Source organism: Theropithecus gelada, chromosome 3, assembly GCF_003255815.1.
Source record: "Theropithecus gelada isolate Dixy chromosome 3, Tgel_1.0, whole genome shotgun sequence".
Lineage (NCBI taxonomy): Eukaryota > Metazoa > Chordata > Mammalia > Primates > Cercopithecidae > Theropithecus > Theropithecus gelada.
The window spans coordinates 181,667,342-181,688,173 of record NC_037670.1 but is presented as its reverse complement, the minus strand read 5'-3'; the positions used below and the strand labels follow the sequence as shown (position 1 = coordinate 181,688,173).

Genomic DNA, 20,832 nt, shown 5'->3' with positions numbered 1-20,832 from the left:
CCCGTCTTCCTCCTCCCCTATCCTCCTCCACTGTCCTACCTCCTCCCGTCCTCCCCCTCCCCTGTCCTCCCCTCCTCCTCGTCCTCCCCCTTCTCCCATCCTCCCCCTCTTCCTCTGTGCTCCTCCTCCCGTCTGCCCTCCTCCCCGTCCCTCCTCCTCCCGTGTCCTCCTCCTCCCCATCTTCCCCCCTCCTGTCTTCCTCCTTCCCTGCCTCCCCTCCTCCCATCTTCCCCCTCCTCTCTATCCTCCTCCTTCCCTGTCCTCCTCCTCCCCGTCCCACCTCCCACCTCCTCCCTATCCCCCTCCTCCCCATCTCCCCTCTTCCCCATCTCCCCTCTTCCCCCATCTCCCGTCCTCCCCCTCCTCCCCTGTCCTCTCCCTCCTCCTCGTCCTCCTCTCCGTCCTCCCTCCTCTTCGTCCCCCCTCCCCATCTTCCCTCCTCCCCTGTCTTCCCCTTCCTCCCCTGCCTTCTCCATCCTCCTTTTTCCTCCTCCCACCTCTTTCATGGTTCCCTGTATTCTGATTGGCCCGTTGAGTAGTTCTGCTGCAGAACGAGGCTTTCAAAGGCATCCGGTTGCTTGTGGTCTTCCACCAGCAAGAATGTGGAGGCCGCCCTGTGAGCTCACAGTTAGGGTCACAGTTGTGACAGGCAGGGTTGCCCCGACCATGGGGCCTGTAAGGGGCTCGAGGAGTCTGGATAGCGGCGCCGAGGTTTGCTCTTGGGGAGAAAGCCCGAGTCCGGGCACATTGTGTGGGCGCCACAGGACAGCGGCCCGGGATGCCCTCGGGACCCCTGCGGTCCGAGACTCGAGGACTACTTGACAAGCGGCAGTTCAGGCTGCCGCGGATGCAGGTTTGCTCGTCAATGGCCGCTGGTTAGGGAGACGATTCTGGCATGTTCCAGGCAGGCCAGTGTCGGGAGAGGTCCCCGCGTGTGGGAGACGGAGGCGGCGAGGTGTGGAGGATGCGGGCCGCCCGGCCCGCGGTGCTGGCTGAAGAACCCGGGAAGGACCGCGGCGGCCTCCCGCGGGAAAAGGCACGAGACGGGCTCGCCCTGCGGCTCAGCGAGGAGCCCGCTCCACTCTGGACTCTGAGCGCCGGCGCCTGAGGTGACGCGTTCGCGTTGACTGAGGCCCGAGGTTTGCGGAAGTCCCTGGCTTCCGGCCGCAGGAGGCGCCCGCGCTGAGGCTGCGCGACGTGGGGCCCGCCAGACCCGCCTGGGCTCGTGGCTCCGCGCAGCCCTCTCTGCCGTAACATCCCAGAGACCGTCACTTCCGGTTTTGTTTCTGTGAGAAGTGCCGCGTTGGGAACCAGTCACCCGCCGACCTTCCCGTCAGTGGACACGAAGGACAAGCGGAGTCACCTGGCGCCGTCGCTGCTTAGCCCAGAAAATCGCCTCTAATCTGGGTCAGCGCCCTAGACCTGTGTGTGGAGCGCTTCAGGGCTGAAGGAACCACCGACGTTCTGCCGCTGACGGGATTGGAAGCGGGCTGGGCCTGTCCCTCTGGGTCGTTCAGCCGCAGGGCTCTCCCTGCCTCCTCCCTCGGCCACCCAGGCTGGAGACACCCCGGCCCCTTCTCCGGGACTCTCCTTGTCAGTGAGATCAACCCTCCGGAGCTGCTGTGTCTGCCCCGAGCCGCAGACCCGGGCCGGGAGGCGGGGCCTTCAGCTGCTGTGGGGTGTGGGGGGCTCTGCCCGGGCCGGAGCCGCGCCCACCCGGTTTCCCTGCTTCACCCCAGCGTCTCTGTGGGTGCCCTTTGACCACGACCCCTCCTGTGCCGCGAAAGTAAGTCGTTCCTGTGAGCTGTTTGGGCATTTTCCACACCTGCCCATCAGTTGCGCCTCTAGGAAGCTAATGCGCAGGTTTCCCGTCGAATTTCCTCGCTTACTTTTGCAGACGCGCCTGCTTGGTACAGTCTGCCCTGCGCCCCGTGCTGTGGGGGCAGAGGTCACTGCCGTCTGCGGCTCCCCTGGCGACCCCAAGACCGTCAGTCACAGGTGCAGCTTCTGCCCCCGATCCACAAAACGCGTTAATCTCAGGCAGCACAGCCACAAGCCAGAGCTGTTCTTCTGGTGATATCCGGTGTCCTGGTGATAAGGTGTGTGAGCTGCCCCCTGCTCGCAGTCTCAGCTCCTTGGAGGCGCCCCCCAGCCGTTTGTGTCTCTGGCTGCTCGCACAGATGCGTTTCATCATCACTGTTGATGGACCGCCTCTCGGTGGAGCCGTGCAGTCGGCGTGGCCCTGCCTGTCTGATACCTGTGCCCCTGTTTCGGAAAACTGTTCTTGTTCCTGTGAGAAAGTCGCCACCAGTGCACACAGCCACGTGTGCTATGTCTGGAGCTGGTCTCTGGGTTGCCCACACTCCACGACTGCAGGCTGGCTCCAGGTGGCGCATTCTCTGTGCAGGCACTAGGTGCTGCTCAGGGCACGGGAAGCCAAACCCAGGTCCCTCCAGGTGCTCTGGGCCTGGAGGGCTGCAGGGACAGAGTGCCAGGGATGGGTGGTGTAAGGGGCCAAAGCGAGCTGTCTCCTGTTCCAGAGGCCAGAAGTGGAGGGCAGGTTGTCAGCAGGGCTGGCTTCTCTGGAGGCCTCGCTCCCCAGCACGACGGCGGCTGTCTTCGTCTTCACACAGGCGCTCTCCCTCCACGTGTGGGTGTGCAGATTCCTCCTTCCTAACAGCACACCAGTCATATTGCATTAGGGCCACCCAAATGACCTCCGCTCGCTTACCTCTGTAAAGACCCTATTTCCAAATAAGGTCATGTTCCCAGGGCTGGGACTCCAGTGTGTCTTTTTCGGGGAGGGTATGCAGCTCAACCCTGGGACCTGGTGCCTCCAAGTCAGCTCAGTGACTGGGTGGGCGCTGCCCGGCCACGGCAACCCACATACCTTTGGCATCTGTTCCAGCTGCATCCTGCCCCCACACAGCCCTGCCTGGGGAGTTCCTTCTACACAGATGCCCGCAATGAGACTAGTGTGGATTAAAATTGCTTCAAGTATGGGAATCCCCCGGGGCTTGAGGCTCCTTCTAGTCCACCTGCTCCAGGTCACCTGCCCAACACGCCTCCAGTCCCATTGGGGGGGCAACTTTCTGAAAGATCTGTGGGGGATGCCATTGAAACCATTTAAGACATGAGACACAAAACCAGCCTCATGACCATGCCATTTGGGGCCACTGTTGCTCCTCTGGGACCTGCTTTTGATGCGTCCAGTTTGGAAGTCAGCCACCAGCCTCGCGCTCAGTCTTTCAGCTCAGTGGTGGGCGGCGTGCCTCCTGAGCGGTGGCTGGGATAGGTCTCGTTTTCATGACCCTCTCTGGATGTGGCAGGGCTTTCTGGATATCAGCCCCAGCCCGTCCCAGTCTGCCCAGATGCACCATTGTATGCTGAGCTGCGGAAGCCCCTGAATGACACTCAGTTGACTTACCTAAATGTTAGATGATCTTTATAGCTTGAGCTGAGCGTTTCCTGAAGGCATAATTGGAAGCAGAATGTCTGCCTGCTGACTAAGGATGGGAGTGTGTGGGAGGAAGAGAACTTGCCCCTTCAGAATGTGTTCCGTCATCTCACTGTTGCTGGTCTTCCAGTGCCCAGGTCTGCGAAGAATCAAGCCCATGTAGCTTCTCAGAGTATTGAAACAAATGTGGTCTGATCATTTATTCCTTTCCCTTAACTCTAACAAGTTCAAAGTCCTTTCTGTGTGTGACCAGCTGGGACCCCCTAAGCAGCATTGATGGCCCTTGCTGACGGACAGCAGCCCCAGGATGTGCCTTTGCAGCCCTCAGACCTCGATGGACACCATGAACTCGGAGCAGGAGCTTGTGGGTGCTGGTGCCAGCTGCGGAGCACATCCTGGAACATGTCGTCCACTGAAGAGTCAGGACTCAGACCCTCTAGGAGGAAGATGCTGGCTCAACCTCTCCACAGGCCGCACCATCAACGTGAAGAAGAGGGTCTCCCGCCGGCATAAATGACTGAGCCCAAACCTTCACAGAAAGCAGAGGCAGTTGGAGAGCCCAAGAGAACATGTGAGGCCCCTGGGAGGAAGGAACCACATTGCCAAGTTCCATGAGGCCCTTGGGAGGAAGGAACCCCATTGCTGAGTTCTGTCAGGCCCCTGGGAGGAAGGAACCCCATTGCCGAGTTCCAGGACTCAGCAGTGGCTTCACAGATGGCCTCACGCATTCTCCAAACAGCAGCACCATGGAGCCTGTGTGCTGGTGGGAGGCAGATTCTTGGCCCTGCAGAGCAGCTTCCTGAGTGTGGACAGCAAGCCAGGGGGCCTGGGGGAATGCCATCCTCAGAGATCCGTGTAGCAAGACGATGTTCCAGGCAGAGGAGTCTTCCACACACTTTCCTCGGATGCATTCGGAGGGGGGGCACGGGAGGTTCTAGATCATGATTAATGGCTACACCACTGCGTCCTCTAACATGCTTAGCTTGGCCATCTTCCAAGGCTCTTTGCCCTAGTAATACTCAAGAAGAAACTGTGGGATGTGTCTCTTGTGTTGGCACCTATGAAAATCGCTCCATATGTTCTGCCACCACAGGGCAGCAAGAACACACTTTGCCAGCTTGGCTGACCTACCCGTTTGGGTGTGTGTCCACCGTCATCTCAACCTTGCTCCTCATTGCTTGCTGTGCGCCATTTATCACAACAGTCCTGTGAGTTGTGTGTTATCCTGCATTCTCTGAACACTGAACAGTTTACCCAAGATCGCCTGCTGGCAAGCAATGGGGCTGGGAGTCAAACCCTGCGCTCCCCTGTGGACCACGAGGCCATGGCCACATGAGTCGTTCCATCCTTCTGAGCCTTAGTTTCTTCAGCCTAAAACAGTAAGGTAGTCCCCGTTCTGTCCATGGCCCAGGATGGCCACTGGGTCCAGGATGAGAAGAGGATCTAATCCATGAAAATATGGAACATCTGAGTAATTTGAAATACTCTTTTTTTTAATATCAAAAAAAATGTTTGAGACAGAGTTTCACTCTTGTTGCCCAGGCTGGAGTGCAATGGCGTGGTCTCGGCTCACTGCAACCTCCGCCTCCCGGGTTCAAGCAATTCTCCTGCCTCAGCCTCCCAAGTAGCTGGGATTACAGCCGCCCATCACCACACCTGGCTAATTTTTGTATTTTTAGTAGAGACGGTGTTTCACCATGTTGGCCAGGCTGGTCTCGAACTCCTGACCTCAGGTGATCCACCCGCCTCAGCCTCCCAAAGTACTGGGGTTACAGGTGTGAACCACTGCAGCCGGCCTGAAATATTGTTGAACAATGCACTAACACATGATAAACATAGTAAAGGTTCAGAAAAGGAATGTGCACAGTGGGTTAATTTAACCCACTGAAGTTAACTCTGTTATAGAGCCAGGTGAAGGAAGACTCTAGGTGAGTTCCCACGTTTTCCTGGCCTCTCAGTAAATTCTCGGACTATGGTTTTGAAGAGCACACCCATTTTTAATGGAAACATGAGGCTGTTATGAATTCTCATCCTGTGGCTCCTGCCATTGCTCTGTGTTGCCTCCCCAGGGAGGTATGATGTTTCATTTGAGAACAGGAGGGAGCAGCCTTCAGTTCCACAAGCACAGGCCAGGGCTGATTGCGCGTGGGCCCACCCTGTCTTCATCTCCAGCCTGGGGTTGGCCTTGAGAGGCCCCAGGCCACCTGCCTCCCTTCATAGAACATGAAGGCCCTCCCCAGGCCTTGTACGTCAAGGAAACTGCCCTTTAGGGGACTTGGGAACTGGATGCCATCATCCCATTGGCTCTAAAAACAACTCGTAAGAAGTAAGAGAAGCACAAAATAGAGATTCGCCAGACACATGAACTCTCCGCATGAGGAGCGGTTGTCACCCCATGCGGGAGTCAGAGTCCGCCCTCCTCCACGGCCCGCAGCGTCCCTTGGCCCACCTAGGATGGCTCCAGGCGTTTCCCGGAAGTTCCAAATGACCCCATATTGCAAACACAGTGACTTTGCTGGCCAGGCGTGGTGGCTCATGCCTGTAATCCCAGCACTTTGGGAGGCCGAGGGAGGTGGATCACCTGAGGTCAGGAGTTTGAGACCACCCTGGCCAACGTGGCAAAACCCTGTCTCTACTAAAAATTATCCATGTGCGGTGATGTGTGCCTGTAGTCCCAGCTACTCGGGAGGCTGAGGCAGGAGAATTGCTTGAACCCAGGAGGTGGAGGTTTCAGTGATTCAATATTGTGCCACTGCACTCGAGCTTGGGTGATAGAGCAAGACCCTGTCTCTTAAAAAAAAAAGACTTACCTGGTAATTTCAAAAGCAACATGTTGACACAAAATCAAATATGCGATCAGGAAGTAGGAGCTCTCCGAAGCCCTGGAAGCCGGGTCCTCCACTCAGTGCCATCTTTAAAGGGTGACCTTGGGGGAAATGAATTCTGCTGAAACCATCTTCCACCAAGAAGCCCGTGGGTTGTCCTCTGCTTGCCAGCAGGGCTCGGGTGCCCAAGACAGATTCCCCCTCTGCCATGGAGAGGAGAGGGCCAGGCTTGTAGAATGTATGTTTAACTCTTCAGGACTCCCGAGCTAGGGAAGCATTTTCTTAATTTTCCAATGAGAAAATTCAGCTGGCGCTTGTCTGCTGAGTCCAGTGGCAGTGGCCACTTTCCCCATGGCCTGTTGCTCACAGGACCTGGTGGCAGGGACCGCTCGGCTGAGGAGGAGCTCCTAGCACGCTGCCCTGATGCCTCCTCTGTGCCCCACCCCCCCCACACACACCGGAGACCAGGCCGCTGGTCTCAGGGCTCAGTGGGTACCGTCAAAGCACCAGACCAAGCCAGGTCAGGACCCTGGGGGCTCCAAGCTGCGCTGCCTCTTCCCTGCCCTGCTCCCTCGTTACCCTGCTCTTGATAAAGCCTTCTCAAGACACGTAAGAGCGGTCCCCAGTTGCTGGTCTCACAAGTGCCTAACGGTGGCTGTGCTGAAAATGAGGCAGGGCCCGGAGGCCCCTGGAAGCAGCCAGAGGCACTGCTTTTATTCCCAAGCTCTGTGTGGGCTGCAGCACCGGGCCCAGCCCAGCACCTCTGACCACAGCCTCATCTCTGGCTGTGTTCTGTCTGGCCCCACTGTGAAATTGGGCTTCTGGAATCAATGTTTGGAGTAGTGTCTGTGGGGTGTTCACATGTCAGAGTCCACCAATTTTTTTCTGATTATTCGCATTACAATTTCCTGCCACTGCCAATTTTCACTCTCCAAGAACTAATTTGTGCAGGAGCTAAAAGCCATTGAGTCCCTGGGATTTTTGCGTCATTCACAACCTGCGTTCAAAGCTGACAGGATGATTTGCAGCTTCACGACATTCCTGAGGCATTCAGCTACATACGGCATGTGCATATGTACATATGCATTTTTCTCCTCTTTCTAGATGTTTTATCTTACCCCATCTTGTCACCCCTGAAAGAGGCTGACATTCCTACCTGAAGGAGGGTGTCAGGACGGCATCCAACCTGGAGTGTTTTGATCTCTGGTGCACAGTACTTTCCTAGTTAAATCAGTTAAAACACTAAGTTTCCCAAGCCCTAGAATTTGTTGTTTTAAAAAATATAAGTAAAATCTCCAAGAAAAATGGAAGAATTGCATAGAAAAGCAGAATCTGTGCAGCTTCACCACCACCACACTGCTCCATGATTGGGGCCACTTCCTTCTGGTGCCAGCGCCCGCAGGAGGTGCCTGCTGAGTTTGGAGTTTGGAAACAGGTCCAGAGGGGACCCATGGCCTCCAAGCACTGGCCTCCGAGGGCTCCAGCCAGGGTGCTTTTGTTTTCTCAGAAGAGAAGGAAATCTGTGTTGTGCGCAGCACTGAAAAGTTTTCCCTGGGACAAACGGCAGCAGAGCTGAGACGCTGTCTCTCAGATTTCAGCCAGGGATGTCAGTGACAGGCCCTCTGAAGTGGTCACTACCATCACACTGGCTGCAGCAGGGAGGCGTGACCTGGGCATCCTGTTCCATGAAGCAGGCAGGACCCACCCCCACCCCGGGGAGCAGCTACAGCTGCCCGAACCGTAGCTGCAGACCCAGGCAGCCCTGCACTCTTGGGGACCCGGGAAGAAGATCCTTGCCCTTGCAGGAAGTGTCTGCTCCTGCTGTCTGGATTCTCCCTGCTGTTGGCACCCATGCTGATCTTGGAGCAAAGTCAGGGCCGAGCCCGGGCGCTGTCACAGCTCAGCAGGTATGGGCACACTCAGGGCAGTGCTGACACACCAGCCCCCTGCCACCTCAGCCCCCTCTGGACTTTGGGCACCAACAAGCATGGGAGGGAAGCTGAGGGAGGGCTAAGGGCAGCTCAGCTCTGGCCGGCAGGTGCCCCTTGGCACAAACAGCCTGGGTGCCATGAATGGCAGCAGGAGGCAGAGATTCCTGGGCAAAAGGGGGTAGGTCCCCATGAGGCACCACCTTCAACCACCTTCAGGCCAGGGAGGGTTTGAAGGCTGGGGGCTGGGCTGCGAGTCCTGTGGATCAGAGTGGGAACTCATGGTGCCTTTTCCAGGCCTGCCCATGGCCACCCATGGACCAATCAGCATGTATTTCCTCCCCTCTGAGGCCCATAAATGCCTCAGGCTCAGCCAGAGCTGGGCAGACATGGAGATGACCAGCTACAGAGAGGAGCTGCCCTCTCCAAGGCCTCCTCTCGGCTGAGGTCTGTAGAGACAATGGGACAAGCAGCCTGCAGAGAGGAGCTACCCACTCCAGAGCCTCCTCTTTGCTAGGAGCTGAACACTCATCAGGACCCCCTGGCTGCAGAAAGGAGCTGCCCCCTGTGGGAGACTGAGCTGTTGAATTGCTCAGTGAAGCTCCTCTTCATCTCGCTCACCCTTCACTTGTCTCCGTACCTCGTTCTTCCTGGTTGCAGAACAAGAACTTGGGACCTGTCTAATGGTGGGGCTAGAAGAGCTGCGGCACAAACAGGGCTGAGGCATGCCCCTTGCTCGCCACATTGTGGGTAAAGAGAAGGAGAGAATAGCTCTCTCCTTCTGAGAAGGGAGCCCAGAACTGGGAGCTCCCCAAGCCAGGCCTGTGACTCCATCTTTGGGACCCTGTGGTTCCTGCCATCTCCGGACTTCCAGGAGCTACCATGTTCCTTAGTGTCAACCATGGAAGCTGCTTGCAGCCTGCCTGGTCTGGCCACAGCCTCACAGAGAGCCAGCGCCCATGCTGGCACCTGGAGCTGCCCACCCTGCTGCAGCACCCAGTGTGCCTGACTGCTGTGACCAGACCCCATGCTCCTCACACACCCTTCGCTGCTGCATGCCTGACTCGCCCTTGGCAGGCATAGGACCCAGGCTGGTAGTGTGAGCCAAACGCGGCCTGCCAGGCCCAGCCTGAGCAAAACTTGGGCAAAGGTGCCACTGGCCACAGAGATTTCTGGCAGAAAAACAACGCCCCTAAGATCCCATCATACAAAGAGCACCTTGCAGAGAAAAGGAAGCAGCTGCACACCAGGGAGGTGGGAGATGCAGGAGGGGCTCTTTCAGCTTCTCCTCCTCTGTGAGCTCTGCTGATCGAAGTTTCTAAAAACAGGGCAAAGAGGAGGGCAGTCGCAGTAAGCAGAATGGGGGTTACCCTAGAACCAAAGCCAAGACAGCTGGTGTATCACAACGTCACAAGTGCCGAGCGTCCCCCGTGCTGTGCCCGGCTTCAGCAGCCATCAGGTTACTCAGCCTGTCCAAGCGAGTTTTTATGCCAATCTCCACTGGTACATTTCTCCTCTATTTCCTCTTTATCTGCATTTTATTTATCTCTTACTCTCCTTTTAAAACTAAATTCTGGTAATCTTGAGGACTTAACTCTTCATCGACTATGAAACTTTTTATTTTGGAAGGTGGCCGATTGCTTAACGTTCCTATTTCCATTTACTTGCTGTGTGTTGCCAAGTGTGTCTGTGATTTAAAGGCCAACATGGTGTAAAATTCTGCAGAGGAACCCCTGACCTTGGTGTGTGAACTCCACGTGGGGGAAAACACCAGGATATCTCCATTCTGCTGAATGGGAGCTTTGTACCACTTCCCCACATGCCGTTCATCTGCCTCCCACGTGGAGGATCACAAAGAGAGGGGAGGATGGGAACAGGAACATTAGAAACCACATTCAGGAGGGTGTGAGCAGAGTCCTGGGAGAGGACACGGGTGGGCCCTGAAGCCTGGGCAGGGGTCCCACACTGCTGGGCTATAGGTCCTGGAGGCTGGTTGGGAGTCCCACGCTGCTGGATGGTGGGCCCTGGAGGCCAGGTGGGGGTCCCATGCTGCTGGGTGGGCCAACGTTCCGCTGACCCCTGCACTGTGTCCTTGCAGATGACCACTCCCGGGTCCTACTGAAGGCGGAGAACAGCCACAGCCACTCGGACTACATCAACGCCAGCCCCATCGTAAGTGTGTCGCCAGGGCAGTGGCCCCGGGCTTTCCATTGGGCGTCATGGACACGGCAAATCACGCGGGAAGGTTCTTGGGGGAAATCGCATCCCCGCCTGGCTCAGCGTCTCTGTGGTGCACGGGACCCACTCTGCCCACTGGACTCCCGCCACTCCTCTGTTCCTTCACCAGTGGGGCTGTTTATGAGCTGTGTGGGTCCCGGCTCACGCTGGGCGGTGGGTTCCATGACTTGTAGAACATCCAGCAATGGCCACTGGACAGTTGCCTGACTAGAAGACATGGCTTTTCGGAGAGATTCGTAGTGGGTGCCGTTCCTCTTCCTGGAGCTACTCATTTCCTGTTTATTCACTGGGCATGGGCACAAGAGTCCTCGGTCTCTGCTTTTTGTAATGATCAGTAGCACGGAGGCAGGTCCAGAATTCCAGATTCGTTTTCCTGAAGTTTTTCCAGCGAATGGGACCCTGTTTCTTAAGAAAGAGACCGTTTTTTGGCTGGTCCTCCCCCTGGGATAGACACAGGTGCAGTGGAGATCAGGCTGTCCTGTGTTTCTGTGGACAAGTGTAGCGGCAGCTCCTGCACCATGAGGTGTGAGTCCCTGTGGCCTGTGGTCCTTCACTTCCCAGGGGCTCCTCTCAGCCCATGCTGGATGCAGCTCTCACCCTATTTAACTCTGGGCATCCCCCTTCCCTGTCATGACCTCTGGGGGGAGCAGGGCTGAATGGGGGGGGCTTGCAGCCCTTCCAGGGTGAGCAGAGGAGGGAGAGAAATGAGCTTGGAGAAGGCTGAAGCCACAGGCTAGGGACACTTGGACTGGCTGTTCAGATGGTGGCAGGTGGCGGGGGTGGGATGGGACACTGTCCAGGGCCAGGGCTTTGGAGACCTGGTGGATGGCATTTTAAACCAGCAGTGGAGAGGCTGGGGCTCCATGCGGATTTGTGGCAGACACTGGTTGTCATGTTTGCCCCTTTAAACAACTCTTCTCAATTCTGGTCTTCAGGGAAGCATGAGGACATCTCACTAAAATTCCACATTCGCCTTTAATCAAACACGGTGCCTGCAGGATGCGACACTGTTCTAGGGCTGAGTGAGACAGAGCAGGTGATTGAGGCACAAATCATACCCTACGGTGTCTTGAAGTTTCTTTGCTCATCCATAGGGAGCTTTGGATGAAATTATTGGCCCCACTGCCTGCAGGCCGCGGCCACTAATGACGGACAGTGCTGAGCTCTTGGCTGTGCTGGTCTCAGTGGCCACTGATGGTGGACGGTGCTCAGCTCTCGGCTCTGCTGGTCTCAGCACACCCGTGGGATAAAGCACACTGGGAAGATGCCCACATGCCTGAGCTAGTCCCATTTTCCGGCACTTCACGGCCCACACAGTGAGCATGTTCGGCTTTTTGAGAGAGTGAATTCAAAGTGAAGAACTGGTCTAGTGTACTTGGTCTACACCACCTGAACCCAGGTTTCTATTTATGTGTTCATTCTTAAGAAGGAATCACTTCCTTCCAGCAGAGGTTGACTCCCAACCTTGGTTCCGTCTGGGTTTCAAAGATCCTCATTCATCTTCCTTAATAAGATGTGATGCACGTAATATTTTTCTGTCATCAATTCTAATTCAAAAACATCAAACCACAGCCTCACTGATGTGCCAGCCTCTCACTTGATGAACAGAACATGCGTTCTGGTAGAGCCAGGTGTGCATGCCTGGATTCCGTTCCTGTACCATGTGCAGCAGAGTTGGCAACACGAAACTGTCCGAAGGAAAAGAAAAGCCATGTTGAGGTCCCTTTTCCCTGAGATGAACCGTTTGATGAGGCCAAAATGAGGAATAAAGCCATGATTCACAAGCCTAAAAGACGAGAGTTCAGTGTTGCAGCTGGGCCCAACTCTCCCCCACTTGATGGGTTCCAACTTGCAGATGTCTGCGCTATTCCAGGCCACAGCCAAGCCAACGTGGGCAGCAGTGCCCAGGGCAGCAACTGTGTCAAGCTGGAAACGGTGGACAACTTTCATGCTCATCTGGGAACTAGAGGAGGTGTGTGTTTGGGGGATGAATTCCTGCACATTCATGCCGCTCCCTCTCCAGGCCTTACTGGGCAGGAGCTTGGGTGAGAAGGTGAGGCCAGGAGGGAGAAGTAATTCTATGGTACCTTTTATGTCTTGCCTTTATTTCATACCACAATTTTTTTTTTCCAAATTTGGGTTGTAAGAATGAAGCAGAAGAAATCGATGGTGACTCGTCTTTATGAAATAGCTGAAGGTACAATGATAATTACCTTCCTAGTGGCAGCTGAATGAAAAGCTTACAATTACAGCAAAGGAAGGCCCTGGCTGTGCAGGATAAAACTATGATAATTACATCTGTCATATTTGTACTTAGTCCTCATTACATTTCAGGGAAGGCATCCAGTAGTAAATAATGTGCAATCTTTGCTTTTAAATCAGAGGTCATGAAAGTCAATGGGAATTCTGTTTTCCCTCATAGGTTGTCTGAGAGAGAAACCCATGAGCTACATTTAAAACAGCCTGGTTATTACTGAGGACACCAAGTTGAGAAATGGTGTTCATGTAACAGCCCACTCAAAGACAGCACACAAGCTTTATTGCCAGGACAACCCTGAAACTCCCAATGACACTTAAAAATCAGCTTAATTCTTCATTTCACTGTCTATTAAGGGAGAAAAAAAATCATTTAAAGTTTTAATTCAGAATGCATTTACCTATGTAAGGACAGAGTGGCTTTTCAGAAAAGGAAGAGAGGTTGGATGTTCTGACTAGCATAAGAAATTGGCCAAATATGGGAACCACTTCAGTTATTTACAATCAAACTTCTATGTATAATAATGGTTTATATTCAGTATTTTACTTAAGTAAATCTCAACTCCTAAGAATACAATATAAAAATATTTCAAGTTCAGGCTGGGCGCGGTGGCTCAAGCCTGTAATCCCAGCACTTTGGGAGGCCGAGACGGGCGGATCACGAGGTCAGGAGATCAAGACCATCCTGGCTAACACGGTGAAACCCTGTCTCTACTAAAAAACAAAAAAATAGCCGGGCGAGGTGGTGGGCGCCTGTAGTCCCAGCTACTCGGGAGGCTGAGGCAGGAGAATGGCGTAAACCCAGGAAGCAGAGCTTGCAGTGAGCTGAGATCCGGCCACTGCACTCCAGCCCGGGCGACAGAGCGAGACTCCGTCTCAAAAAAAAAAAAAAAAAAAAAAATATTTCAAGTTCAAAAGTCCATCTCCTGACCGGGTACAGTGGCTCATGCCTGTAATCCCAGCACTTTGGGAGGCTGAGACGGGCGAATCACTTGAGTTCAGGAGCAGAACACAGTCCAGTGGTCCTGACATGCTAAGTGCTTCATTTCTAAAATGAACTTTGTTTGGAATATTGGGGAAAATGTGGCTAAGTTTTTCATGCAGATTAGAGTTTCTAAAGATCCTTGTTTAGTAATTATCCTCCGATAGCATAAGGCGCATCACTAGGCCGTCTTTACACTGTGTATTCAGAGAGACAGAGGAACACACCTCATTAGTCTCCTAGTTCATATGACGTCTTCCTAAGAATCAGTTGACTAAGGGATAATAGAGTCAACACAGACAAATGGGTTTTATTTTTATTTTTAAAAAGTAGGCCGGGCGCAGTGGCTCATGCCTATAATCCCAGCACTTTGGGAGGCCAAAGCAGGTGGATTGCCTGAGGTCAGGAGTTCGAGACCAGCCTGGCCAACATGGTGAAACCCCATCTCTACTAAAAATACAAAAATTAGCTGGGTGTGGTGGCACATGCCTGTAATCCCAGCCACTGTGGAGGCTGAGGCAGGAGAATCGCTTGAACCCAGGAGGCAGAGGTTACAGTGAGCCAAGATAGCACCACTGCACTCCAGCCTGGATGACAGGGTGAGGCTCCATCTCAAAAACAAAAAGTAAAAACAGAATTATACTCTTAATTGTACTTGGTTTCTGGCCATTGATTTTCATGAAGTCACTTGGAATGAGTCACACTGGATTCTCTGTGGTACTGGCCTCTCTGGGTGGGATGTGTTGCCGCAGAAGCCTCATCTGGGGAGAAAGCGCTCAGAAATGACAGCACCTCACCGTTCAGACGCTCGGCCCTGCACACCACTGGAGGGCACGGCAGCTCTGTGCTTGGGGAAGCGGTGTCCTTCCTTCTTCTGTGGTTCACTGAGGAGAGCATGGACACATGTTCGCGGGCCGCAGACCACCCGACAACTTGGTGTTCACTGAAAGTTTCAGGATGACCACCTACACACGCATAGACACAGATGAGTCTGCACATACATGTGTGCTGGAATCCAGAGCTAAAAGACACTTAGAAACTGCATCATCCAAGCTCCTCACTCCCTGAGCACACCCGCCGTACAGATATCGGGACTGAGGCCTGGAGACACGGACATCCAAGCTCCTCACTCCCTGAGCACACCCGCCTTACAGATATGGAGACTGAGGCCTGGAGACACGGACATCCAAGCCCCTCACTCCCTGAGCACACCTGCCTTACAGATATGGAGACTGAGGCCTGGAGACACGGACATCCAAGCCCCTCACTCCCTGAGCACACCCACCGTACAGATATGGAGACTGAGACCTGGAGACTGTGACGTCCAAGCCCCTCACTCGCTGAACACACCCGCCTTACAGATACGGAGACTGAGGCCTGGAGACTGTGACGTCCAAGCTCCTCACTCCCTGAGCACACCCACCGTACAGATATGGAGACTGAGGCCTGGAGACACGGACATCCAAGCTCCTCACTCCCTGAGCACACCTGCCGTACAGATATCGGGACTGAGACCCAGAGACACTGACAGGCCTTTTCCCACAGTCAGGCAGTTTGTGTCGGGAACATAACAGTCATACAAATAAAAAGTATATTGCAATGAAACAGAGCAACGAGTAGGAGGCGGAGATTAAGAACGAAGATCGGAGGAAGCCGGAGTAGGTGCTGTGTAATCACTGGGCGAGGAAGATAGAGGGACACACACCTGCCACGTCAGGTCGTCAGGCAAATGCCCTCACTGGAAAAAGCAGTGTTAGTAGAAACTCACTTGATTTCCTCCACAGCCACTTATCCTGCCTGAAAACATTAAATGTAATAAAATCTCTGTGTGGCCAGTTAAGTATTTGCTTGACTTTTCCTCGAAGGCTGTGAGAAACCACAAGGAGGCCGCCTGTGGCCTTCACAGTCGCTGCTTGCACAAAATCCTTCCGCCCAGAATCATTTTCTGTTCAACAGAATGTGCCAGGAATTAAATGATTGTAATTGTCTCCTGAATTATTGTGAAACTGATAACACATGTCACCACTCGGATCATCATGCTGTTCCCACCTTCCCAGTGGCCCCCACAGGACGGCAGGTGGGCAGGAGGGAGGTGAGGCCGGTCCCCACTCAGTCTGCGCAGCCCGTACTTCGTGTTCAGCCATCCCCCTGCAGCACCCTGACTGCATTTGCTCCTGTCTTGGGCATTGGAACAGGTGATGGGTGTGTGGACTTTAGGACACCTTAACAATTCAGACCTAACTCAATAGTCACCTTATCGACCCTCCTGCAACCCTGTCCAGAACTTTACTTTCAATCACCTTTTTCTCATTTTGAAAGCAACTAAATGTGCCAGTTTGAACATGCTTACTATTTTAAAATGTGTTGTTGTAGAAATTGCTCTGGGCAAAAAAAAAAAAACACACACACACACACACATTTAAGAAGGAGGTGGGGTTTTCCTTTTTATGCATTACTATTTGCAGAGAAGAGACAGGGTCTCTGTAAATAGCTGTCACCCCCAACAAATGCATATTTCAAAAAATCAAAACTCCTTATTTCTACTAAGCATTTTTCTACTGAAACATTCTAATTGGGGCTTTCAGTGGCAGTAACATAATTTTACCTGTATTGTGTGTGTTGTGGCGAATTTCAAAACGAGGTCCGGTTTTAATTATGAATCACTAAATCAGATGCACAAAAAGCTTTTCTCCCTGCCTTCCCCCAGCCCCCGGCTAGCGTCACCGTGTTGTTCTGTGAGAATAACTTACATCTGTTCCTTTATGCTCGCCCCTCTTTTATGGTGAACATAATTATAAGGTGCATTTGGTGCCTTCTTTTGTGCTGACAGCCGTCATCTTTGGGGCTGGTGACGGCTGCACGGGGACTCACTGGCTGGCTGTTAAAGAAAATGTGCCCCACGTCAGCTTCCCAAAAGCAGCAGTGCTCAAGGTGACACGGGGGCCACCACTGATGTCCTCATGCATTGGCTTAAAATTACATAGGGTTAAAACTTGCTCGTTTTTCACTGTGTTAAGAAATTTATTCTTTTTGGTTTTTGGGGGGGGTTTTTGTGATGTAAAAAATAATTTTTTTTATTTTTTTATTTTTTTATTGTTTATTATACTTTAAGTTCTAGTCACTCATAGGTGGGAATTGAACAATGAGAAACGTATTCTTAATAATTACCTTGAAATCTGGAGCATCGTAAATCTTGAATCAAACCCTGATAGCAAAAGAGTACATTTTAGTCCTAGACACAATAGAAGGAAGGACTGTGCTTCAGCTGCACAAGCAGCTGCCTCCCCAAGGTGAGGTTCCCCCAGCGCAGCATCCAGCTCTCCGGGAGTCAGTCTCTGCAGATGCTTCTGGGAGGTGTGGGGAGGAGCTGGTGAGTCCTGGGGTTGATAGGGATGACCTGGTGTCTTCATGTTCTTTGCAGGGTGGCCTGGACTTGCCCTCTGGGAGACAGAGCCGCCTCCATCTGACTCCCCTCAGCAATGTGCTCAAATCCTGCTTGCCTCTCGAGGCTTTGTCCTCATGTTCTTTTTTCTTTTTTTCTGTGCTTAATCTTTGAAATAAATGTAATAATTATGGTCTTCCAAGCCAACCTTCTCCCATTGGAGCTAGCAGGATGCGTTCAGACAAATTGGGGAGCCGGAGAGCCCACACCTGCGCTCTTTGTTTCTGGTCCCTGCCTGGTGGGGAAACAGAACAGAAAGCCACTCCCAGCAAGGCCCTTCCGCCACGGCTCTGCCCGTGCCCCCTTCCACCCTGGCTCTGCCGCAGACCCAGGCCCAGGCCAACCGGCTCTGCCCGTGCCCCCTTCCACCCTGGCTCTGCCGCAGACCCAGGCCCAGGCCAACCGGCTCTGCCCGTGTCCCCTTCTGCCCCGGCTCTGCCGCAGACCCAGGCCCAGGCCCAGGGCGACCAACTCTGCCCGTGCCCCCTTCTGCCCAGGCTCTGCCACAGACCCAGGCCCAAGCCGACCAGCTTTGCCCATGCCACCTTCCCTTCTGCCCTAGCTCTGCCACAGACCCAGGCCCAGGCCCACTGGCTCTGCCCATGCCCCCTTCCACTCTGGCTCTGCCTATGTCCCCTTCTGCCCCAGCTCTGCCACAGACACAGGCCCAAGCCCAGGCCGACCAGCTCTGCCCATGGCCCCTTCCACCCCGGCTCTGCTGCAGACCCAGACCCAAGCCCAGGCCCACCAGCTCTGCCCGTGCCTCCTTCCACCCCGGCTCTGCCGCAGACCCAGACCCAGGCCCAGGCCGACCGGCTCTGCCCATGCCCCCTTCCACCCCAGCTCTGCTGCAGACCCAGGCCCAAGCCCAGGCCGACCGGCTCTGCCCATGCCCCCTTTCCAGGATACACAAAAACAAGCCCCCACACACGACAAGTTAACTCCAGCAGGGAAGCAGGAGGTAGCGCTGGTTCGTTCTCCCAGTACGCTGGCAAGTTTGTCCTTGGGGCCTGGAGGAACCACGTTCACACTCTCCATTGAGAGCCTGGAGCTCAGCCTCGGCCCAGCCAGGCCTGTGTCTCTAGCAAGAGGCTCGTTCTCCTGAACACGGGGCAGCCTGGGTGGGCTCCGTGGCCAGGAAGCTCTGGGGTCACTTGCAGGCTGGAAAGCTCATCCATGTCATGGGCCTGTACCTGCTGAGTGGGCTAATGACAGCTGTCTGCACTCTTTGGGCTACTGGTCTTCATTTCTGTTGATGCCACTCTTAGAACCTCAACCTCAGGTATAAGGAAAGCATTTCAGATGTGGTGGCTCAGCTCGGGACGGCTGGGCCTTCAGACGAGGTGGCTCAGCTCGGGACGGCTGGGTCCCCATCTGTGCCGGGTGCTCGTTTGAATCAGCAAAGGGCAAGTTGTGTGTTGCTCAGCTCAGTAGACGCCACCCTTCCCTCCTCCTGAACCCGGGCTCTGCTTCTGGGCTGCCTAACCTCTGGGTTTCCTAACCGCTGGGCTTCCTAACCTCCTGGCTAACCGCTGTCATGTGGTCTTGTCTCCGCAGATGGATCACGACCCGAGGAACCCCACGTACATCGCCACCCAGGGACCGCTGCCCGCCACCGTGGCCGACTTTTGGCAGGTGAACTTTTTAAAATTAAAATCTCTCTGAAAGGAAGATCTCAATAGCTGGGTCACAAATCGTGTCTTGAATCTGATTAAGCCAATCAAACTTCTTGCAGACACTCATCAAATGTTACTTATATCAGAATTTCAGTCTGTTCGTATTTTTTATTATCAATCTTTTGTTTTCCAAAACTTGAGTATGAAAAAAATTCCCTTTGAGAGATGTAATGTTTTCAAGATCATTACTTTTAAGCCACTTTACATTTGCATTTTATAAAACAGCGAGGATAAAGTTAGTAAGTGTTTACATCGTTCCATGTTATTGAAAAATGTGCCTGTTCTCCATGGTGGTGTTACGATGACGGTCACAGCAGGGCCCCCGTGCAGTTTATCCTCCTCTCCTGGAGTCCCGTAGGGCATCTAAAGGCCAGGCGGTGCTCCTCGACTCGGCGCAAGCCCAGGTCACACAGACGGAGGCACAGACACGAGGGCTGATGTGAACGTCAAACGTCAGCAGATAGAGCAACACGCAGAGGGCAGGGGGGTCTTCCTTCTCCAGCTGCCTCCGGGTCCTCCCTCACCAGCCACATGACAAAGCTGAATAGGAATGGGTTCTGGAACCTGGAACGTGGCTGTGAGTTACCACAGGAGCACAGGCGCTGGCCACATGTCAGGCACACCAGCCATCCCCGAGCCTGGCAGAGAGGAGCTCCTAAGGAGATTCGAGCTGGGGACAAAGGTGGGAAGCAACGCGGAATCCCACGTGGCAGAATCCAGGCAGGGAGGTGCCTGTCGCAGCAGTGATGCTGGGACCAGGCTGCAGCCTCCTGACGATCCACAGCCTGGGCCTCCCGGCGATCCACAGCCTGGGCCTCCTGGCGATCCACAGCCTGGGCCTCCTGGCGATCCACGGGCGCCCGTGCAGCACTGGGGTGAGACATTTCCTGATGTCGCCGTGCACCGGAGTCGGTAAATTCACTTCTGCTCCAGGCTCTTCCTATTCCCTGTACTTCCCTCTCCCGGCTTTCCCGTCAGCCTCGCATGACTCCGATTACGGGAAGGACAGCCTCCTCTCTCCGCCCTTGAGAACAGTCTCTGAGGGCCTCCCAGAAAAGTCAGGAACAGACCAGGGTTTCTGAGGGCTTCCGAGCACCCTTGCATGGTGAGCATTTCAATCCTCAGGTGCCATCGTCCCATTTTATGGGCAAGGCACGTGAGTATTGGAGAGATGGCATCACTTACCCAGGACAGCTCGGATGACACCAGGATCTAAAACACGTCGGTATGACCTCCTGCTCTTTGTGTCTGCCTGTGTCTTCATGCTATTGAAAATAAATAAATAAACAAACAAAACTAAACTGTATCTCTGTGTGACATTGTTGAAGCTTGTAATCCTGGCGTGGCACGGCGAACCTGTGACACTTGGATGGTTTTGGGGGCTCTTGGTCCCAGCACCCTGGGGCACTTGAGTTCCCTCCTTGTCACTGCTGGGGAGTCGCCCAACCCGGTGAGAACATGCCTGTCCCAGGGAAGATGGCACCCTGGGGCCCCCCATCTCGGGAGTTTCGTGGTAGGAAGGTCTTCTTTGGATGGCACACACCTGCCTTCCTGAAACATGGACCCATCTGTCCCAGCTCTGCCCTTAGAATGGACCCTTCTGTCCCATCTCTGCCCTTAGAATGGACCCATCTGTCCCAGCTCTGCCCTTAGAATGGACCCATCTGTCCCAGCTCTGCCCTTAGAATGGAGCCCCAGGGCCCATCCAGGGATGCCCCCACTGCACATGCTCACCCCGGCTTCTCAGGGAAAAGGACAGAGTGTTTGGAATTGGAGGGCAGGCAGGGAATGCCCACAGAGTCCTAATACCACCCGAATTTTCATCCACCTCAACCCATTACCCAAAACATGCTTATTTATATGTGGTGTGGGGTGCCCCCGAATATGTGTTCTTTCATTTTTATGAGCTCTTGGGCCCCCACAGCCCAACATCAACTTCATCTCCTCACCTGTGCAAGACTTCTCTGTCCAGCAAAGCCACAGGGTCTGGAGGGTGTCCATGCTTAACAACCACGATGATGCCCACAT

General features: G+C 54.1%; 1 protein-coding gene across 2 annotated transcripts in view; it reads left to right on the top strand.

Moving 5' to 3' along the window:
* PTPRN2 (protein tyrosine phosphatase, receptor type N2) overlaps positions 1-20,832 on the top strand; it is an 898,882-nt gene that overhangs the window by 823,213 nt on the left and 54,837 nt on the right. For both annotated transcript variants that reach the window (XM_025379168.1, XM_025379167.1), the window contains 2 exons: positions 10,309-10,382; positions 18,686-18,763. In XM_025379168.1, the coding sequence (XP_025234953.1) occupies positions 10,309-10,382; positions 18,686-18,763 (152 nt within the window). The remainder of the gene's footprint in view (positions 1-10,308; positions 10,383-18,685; positions 18,764-20,832) is intronic.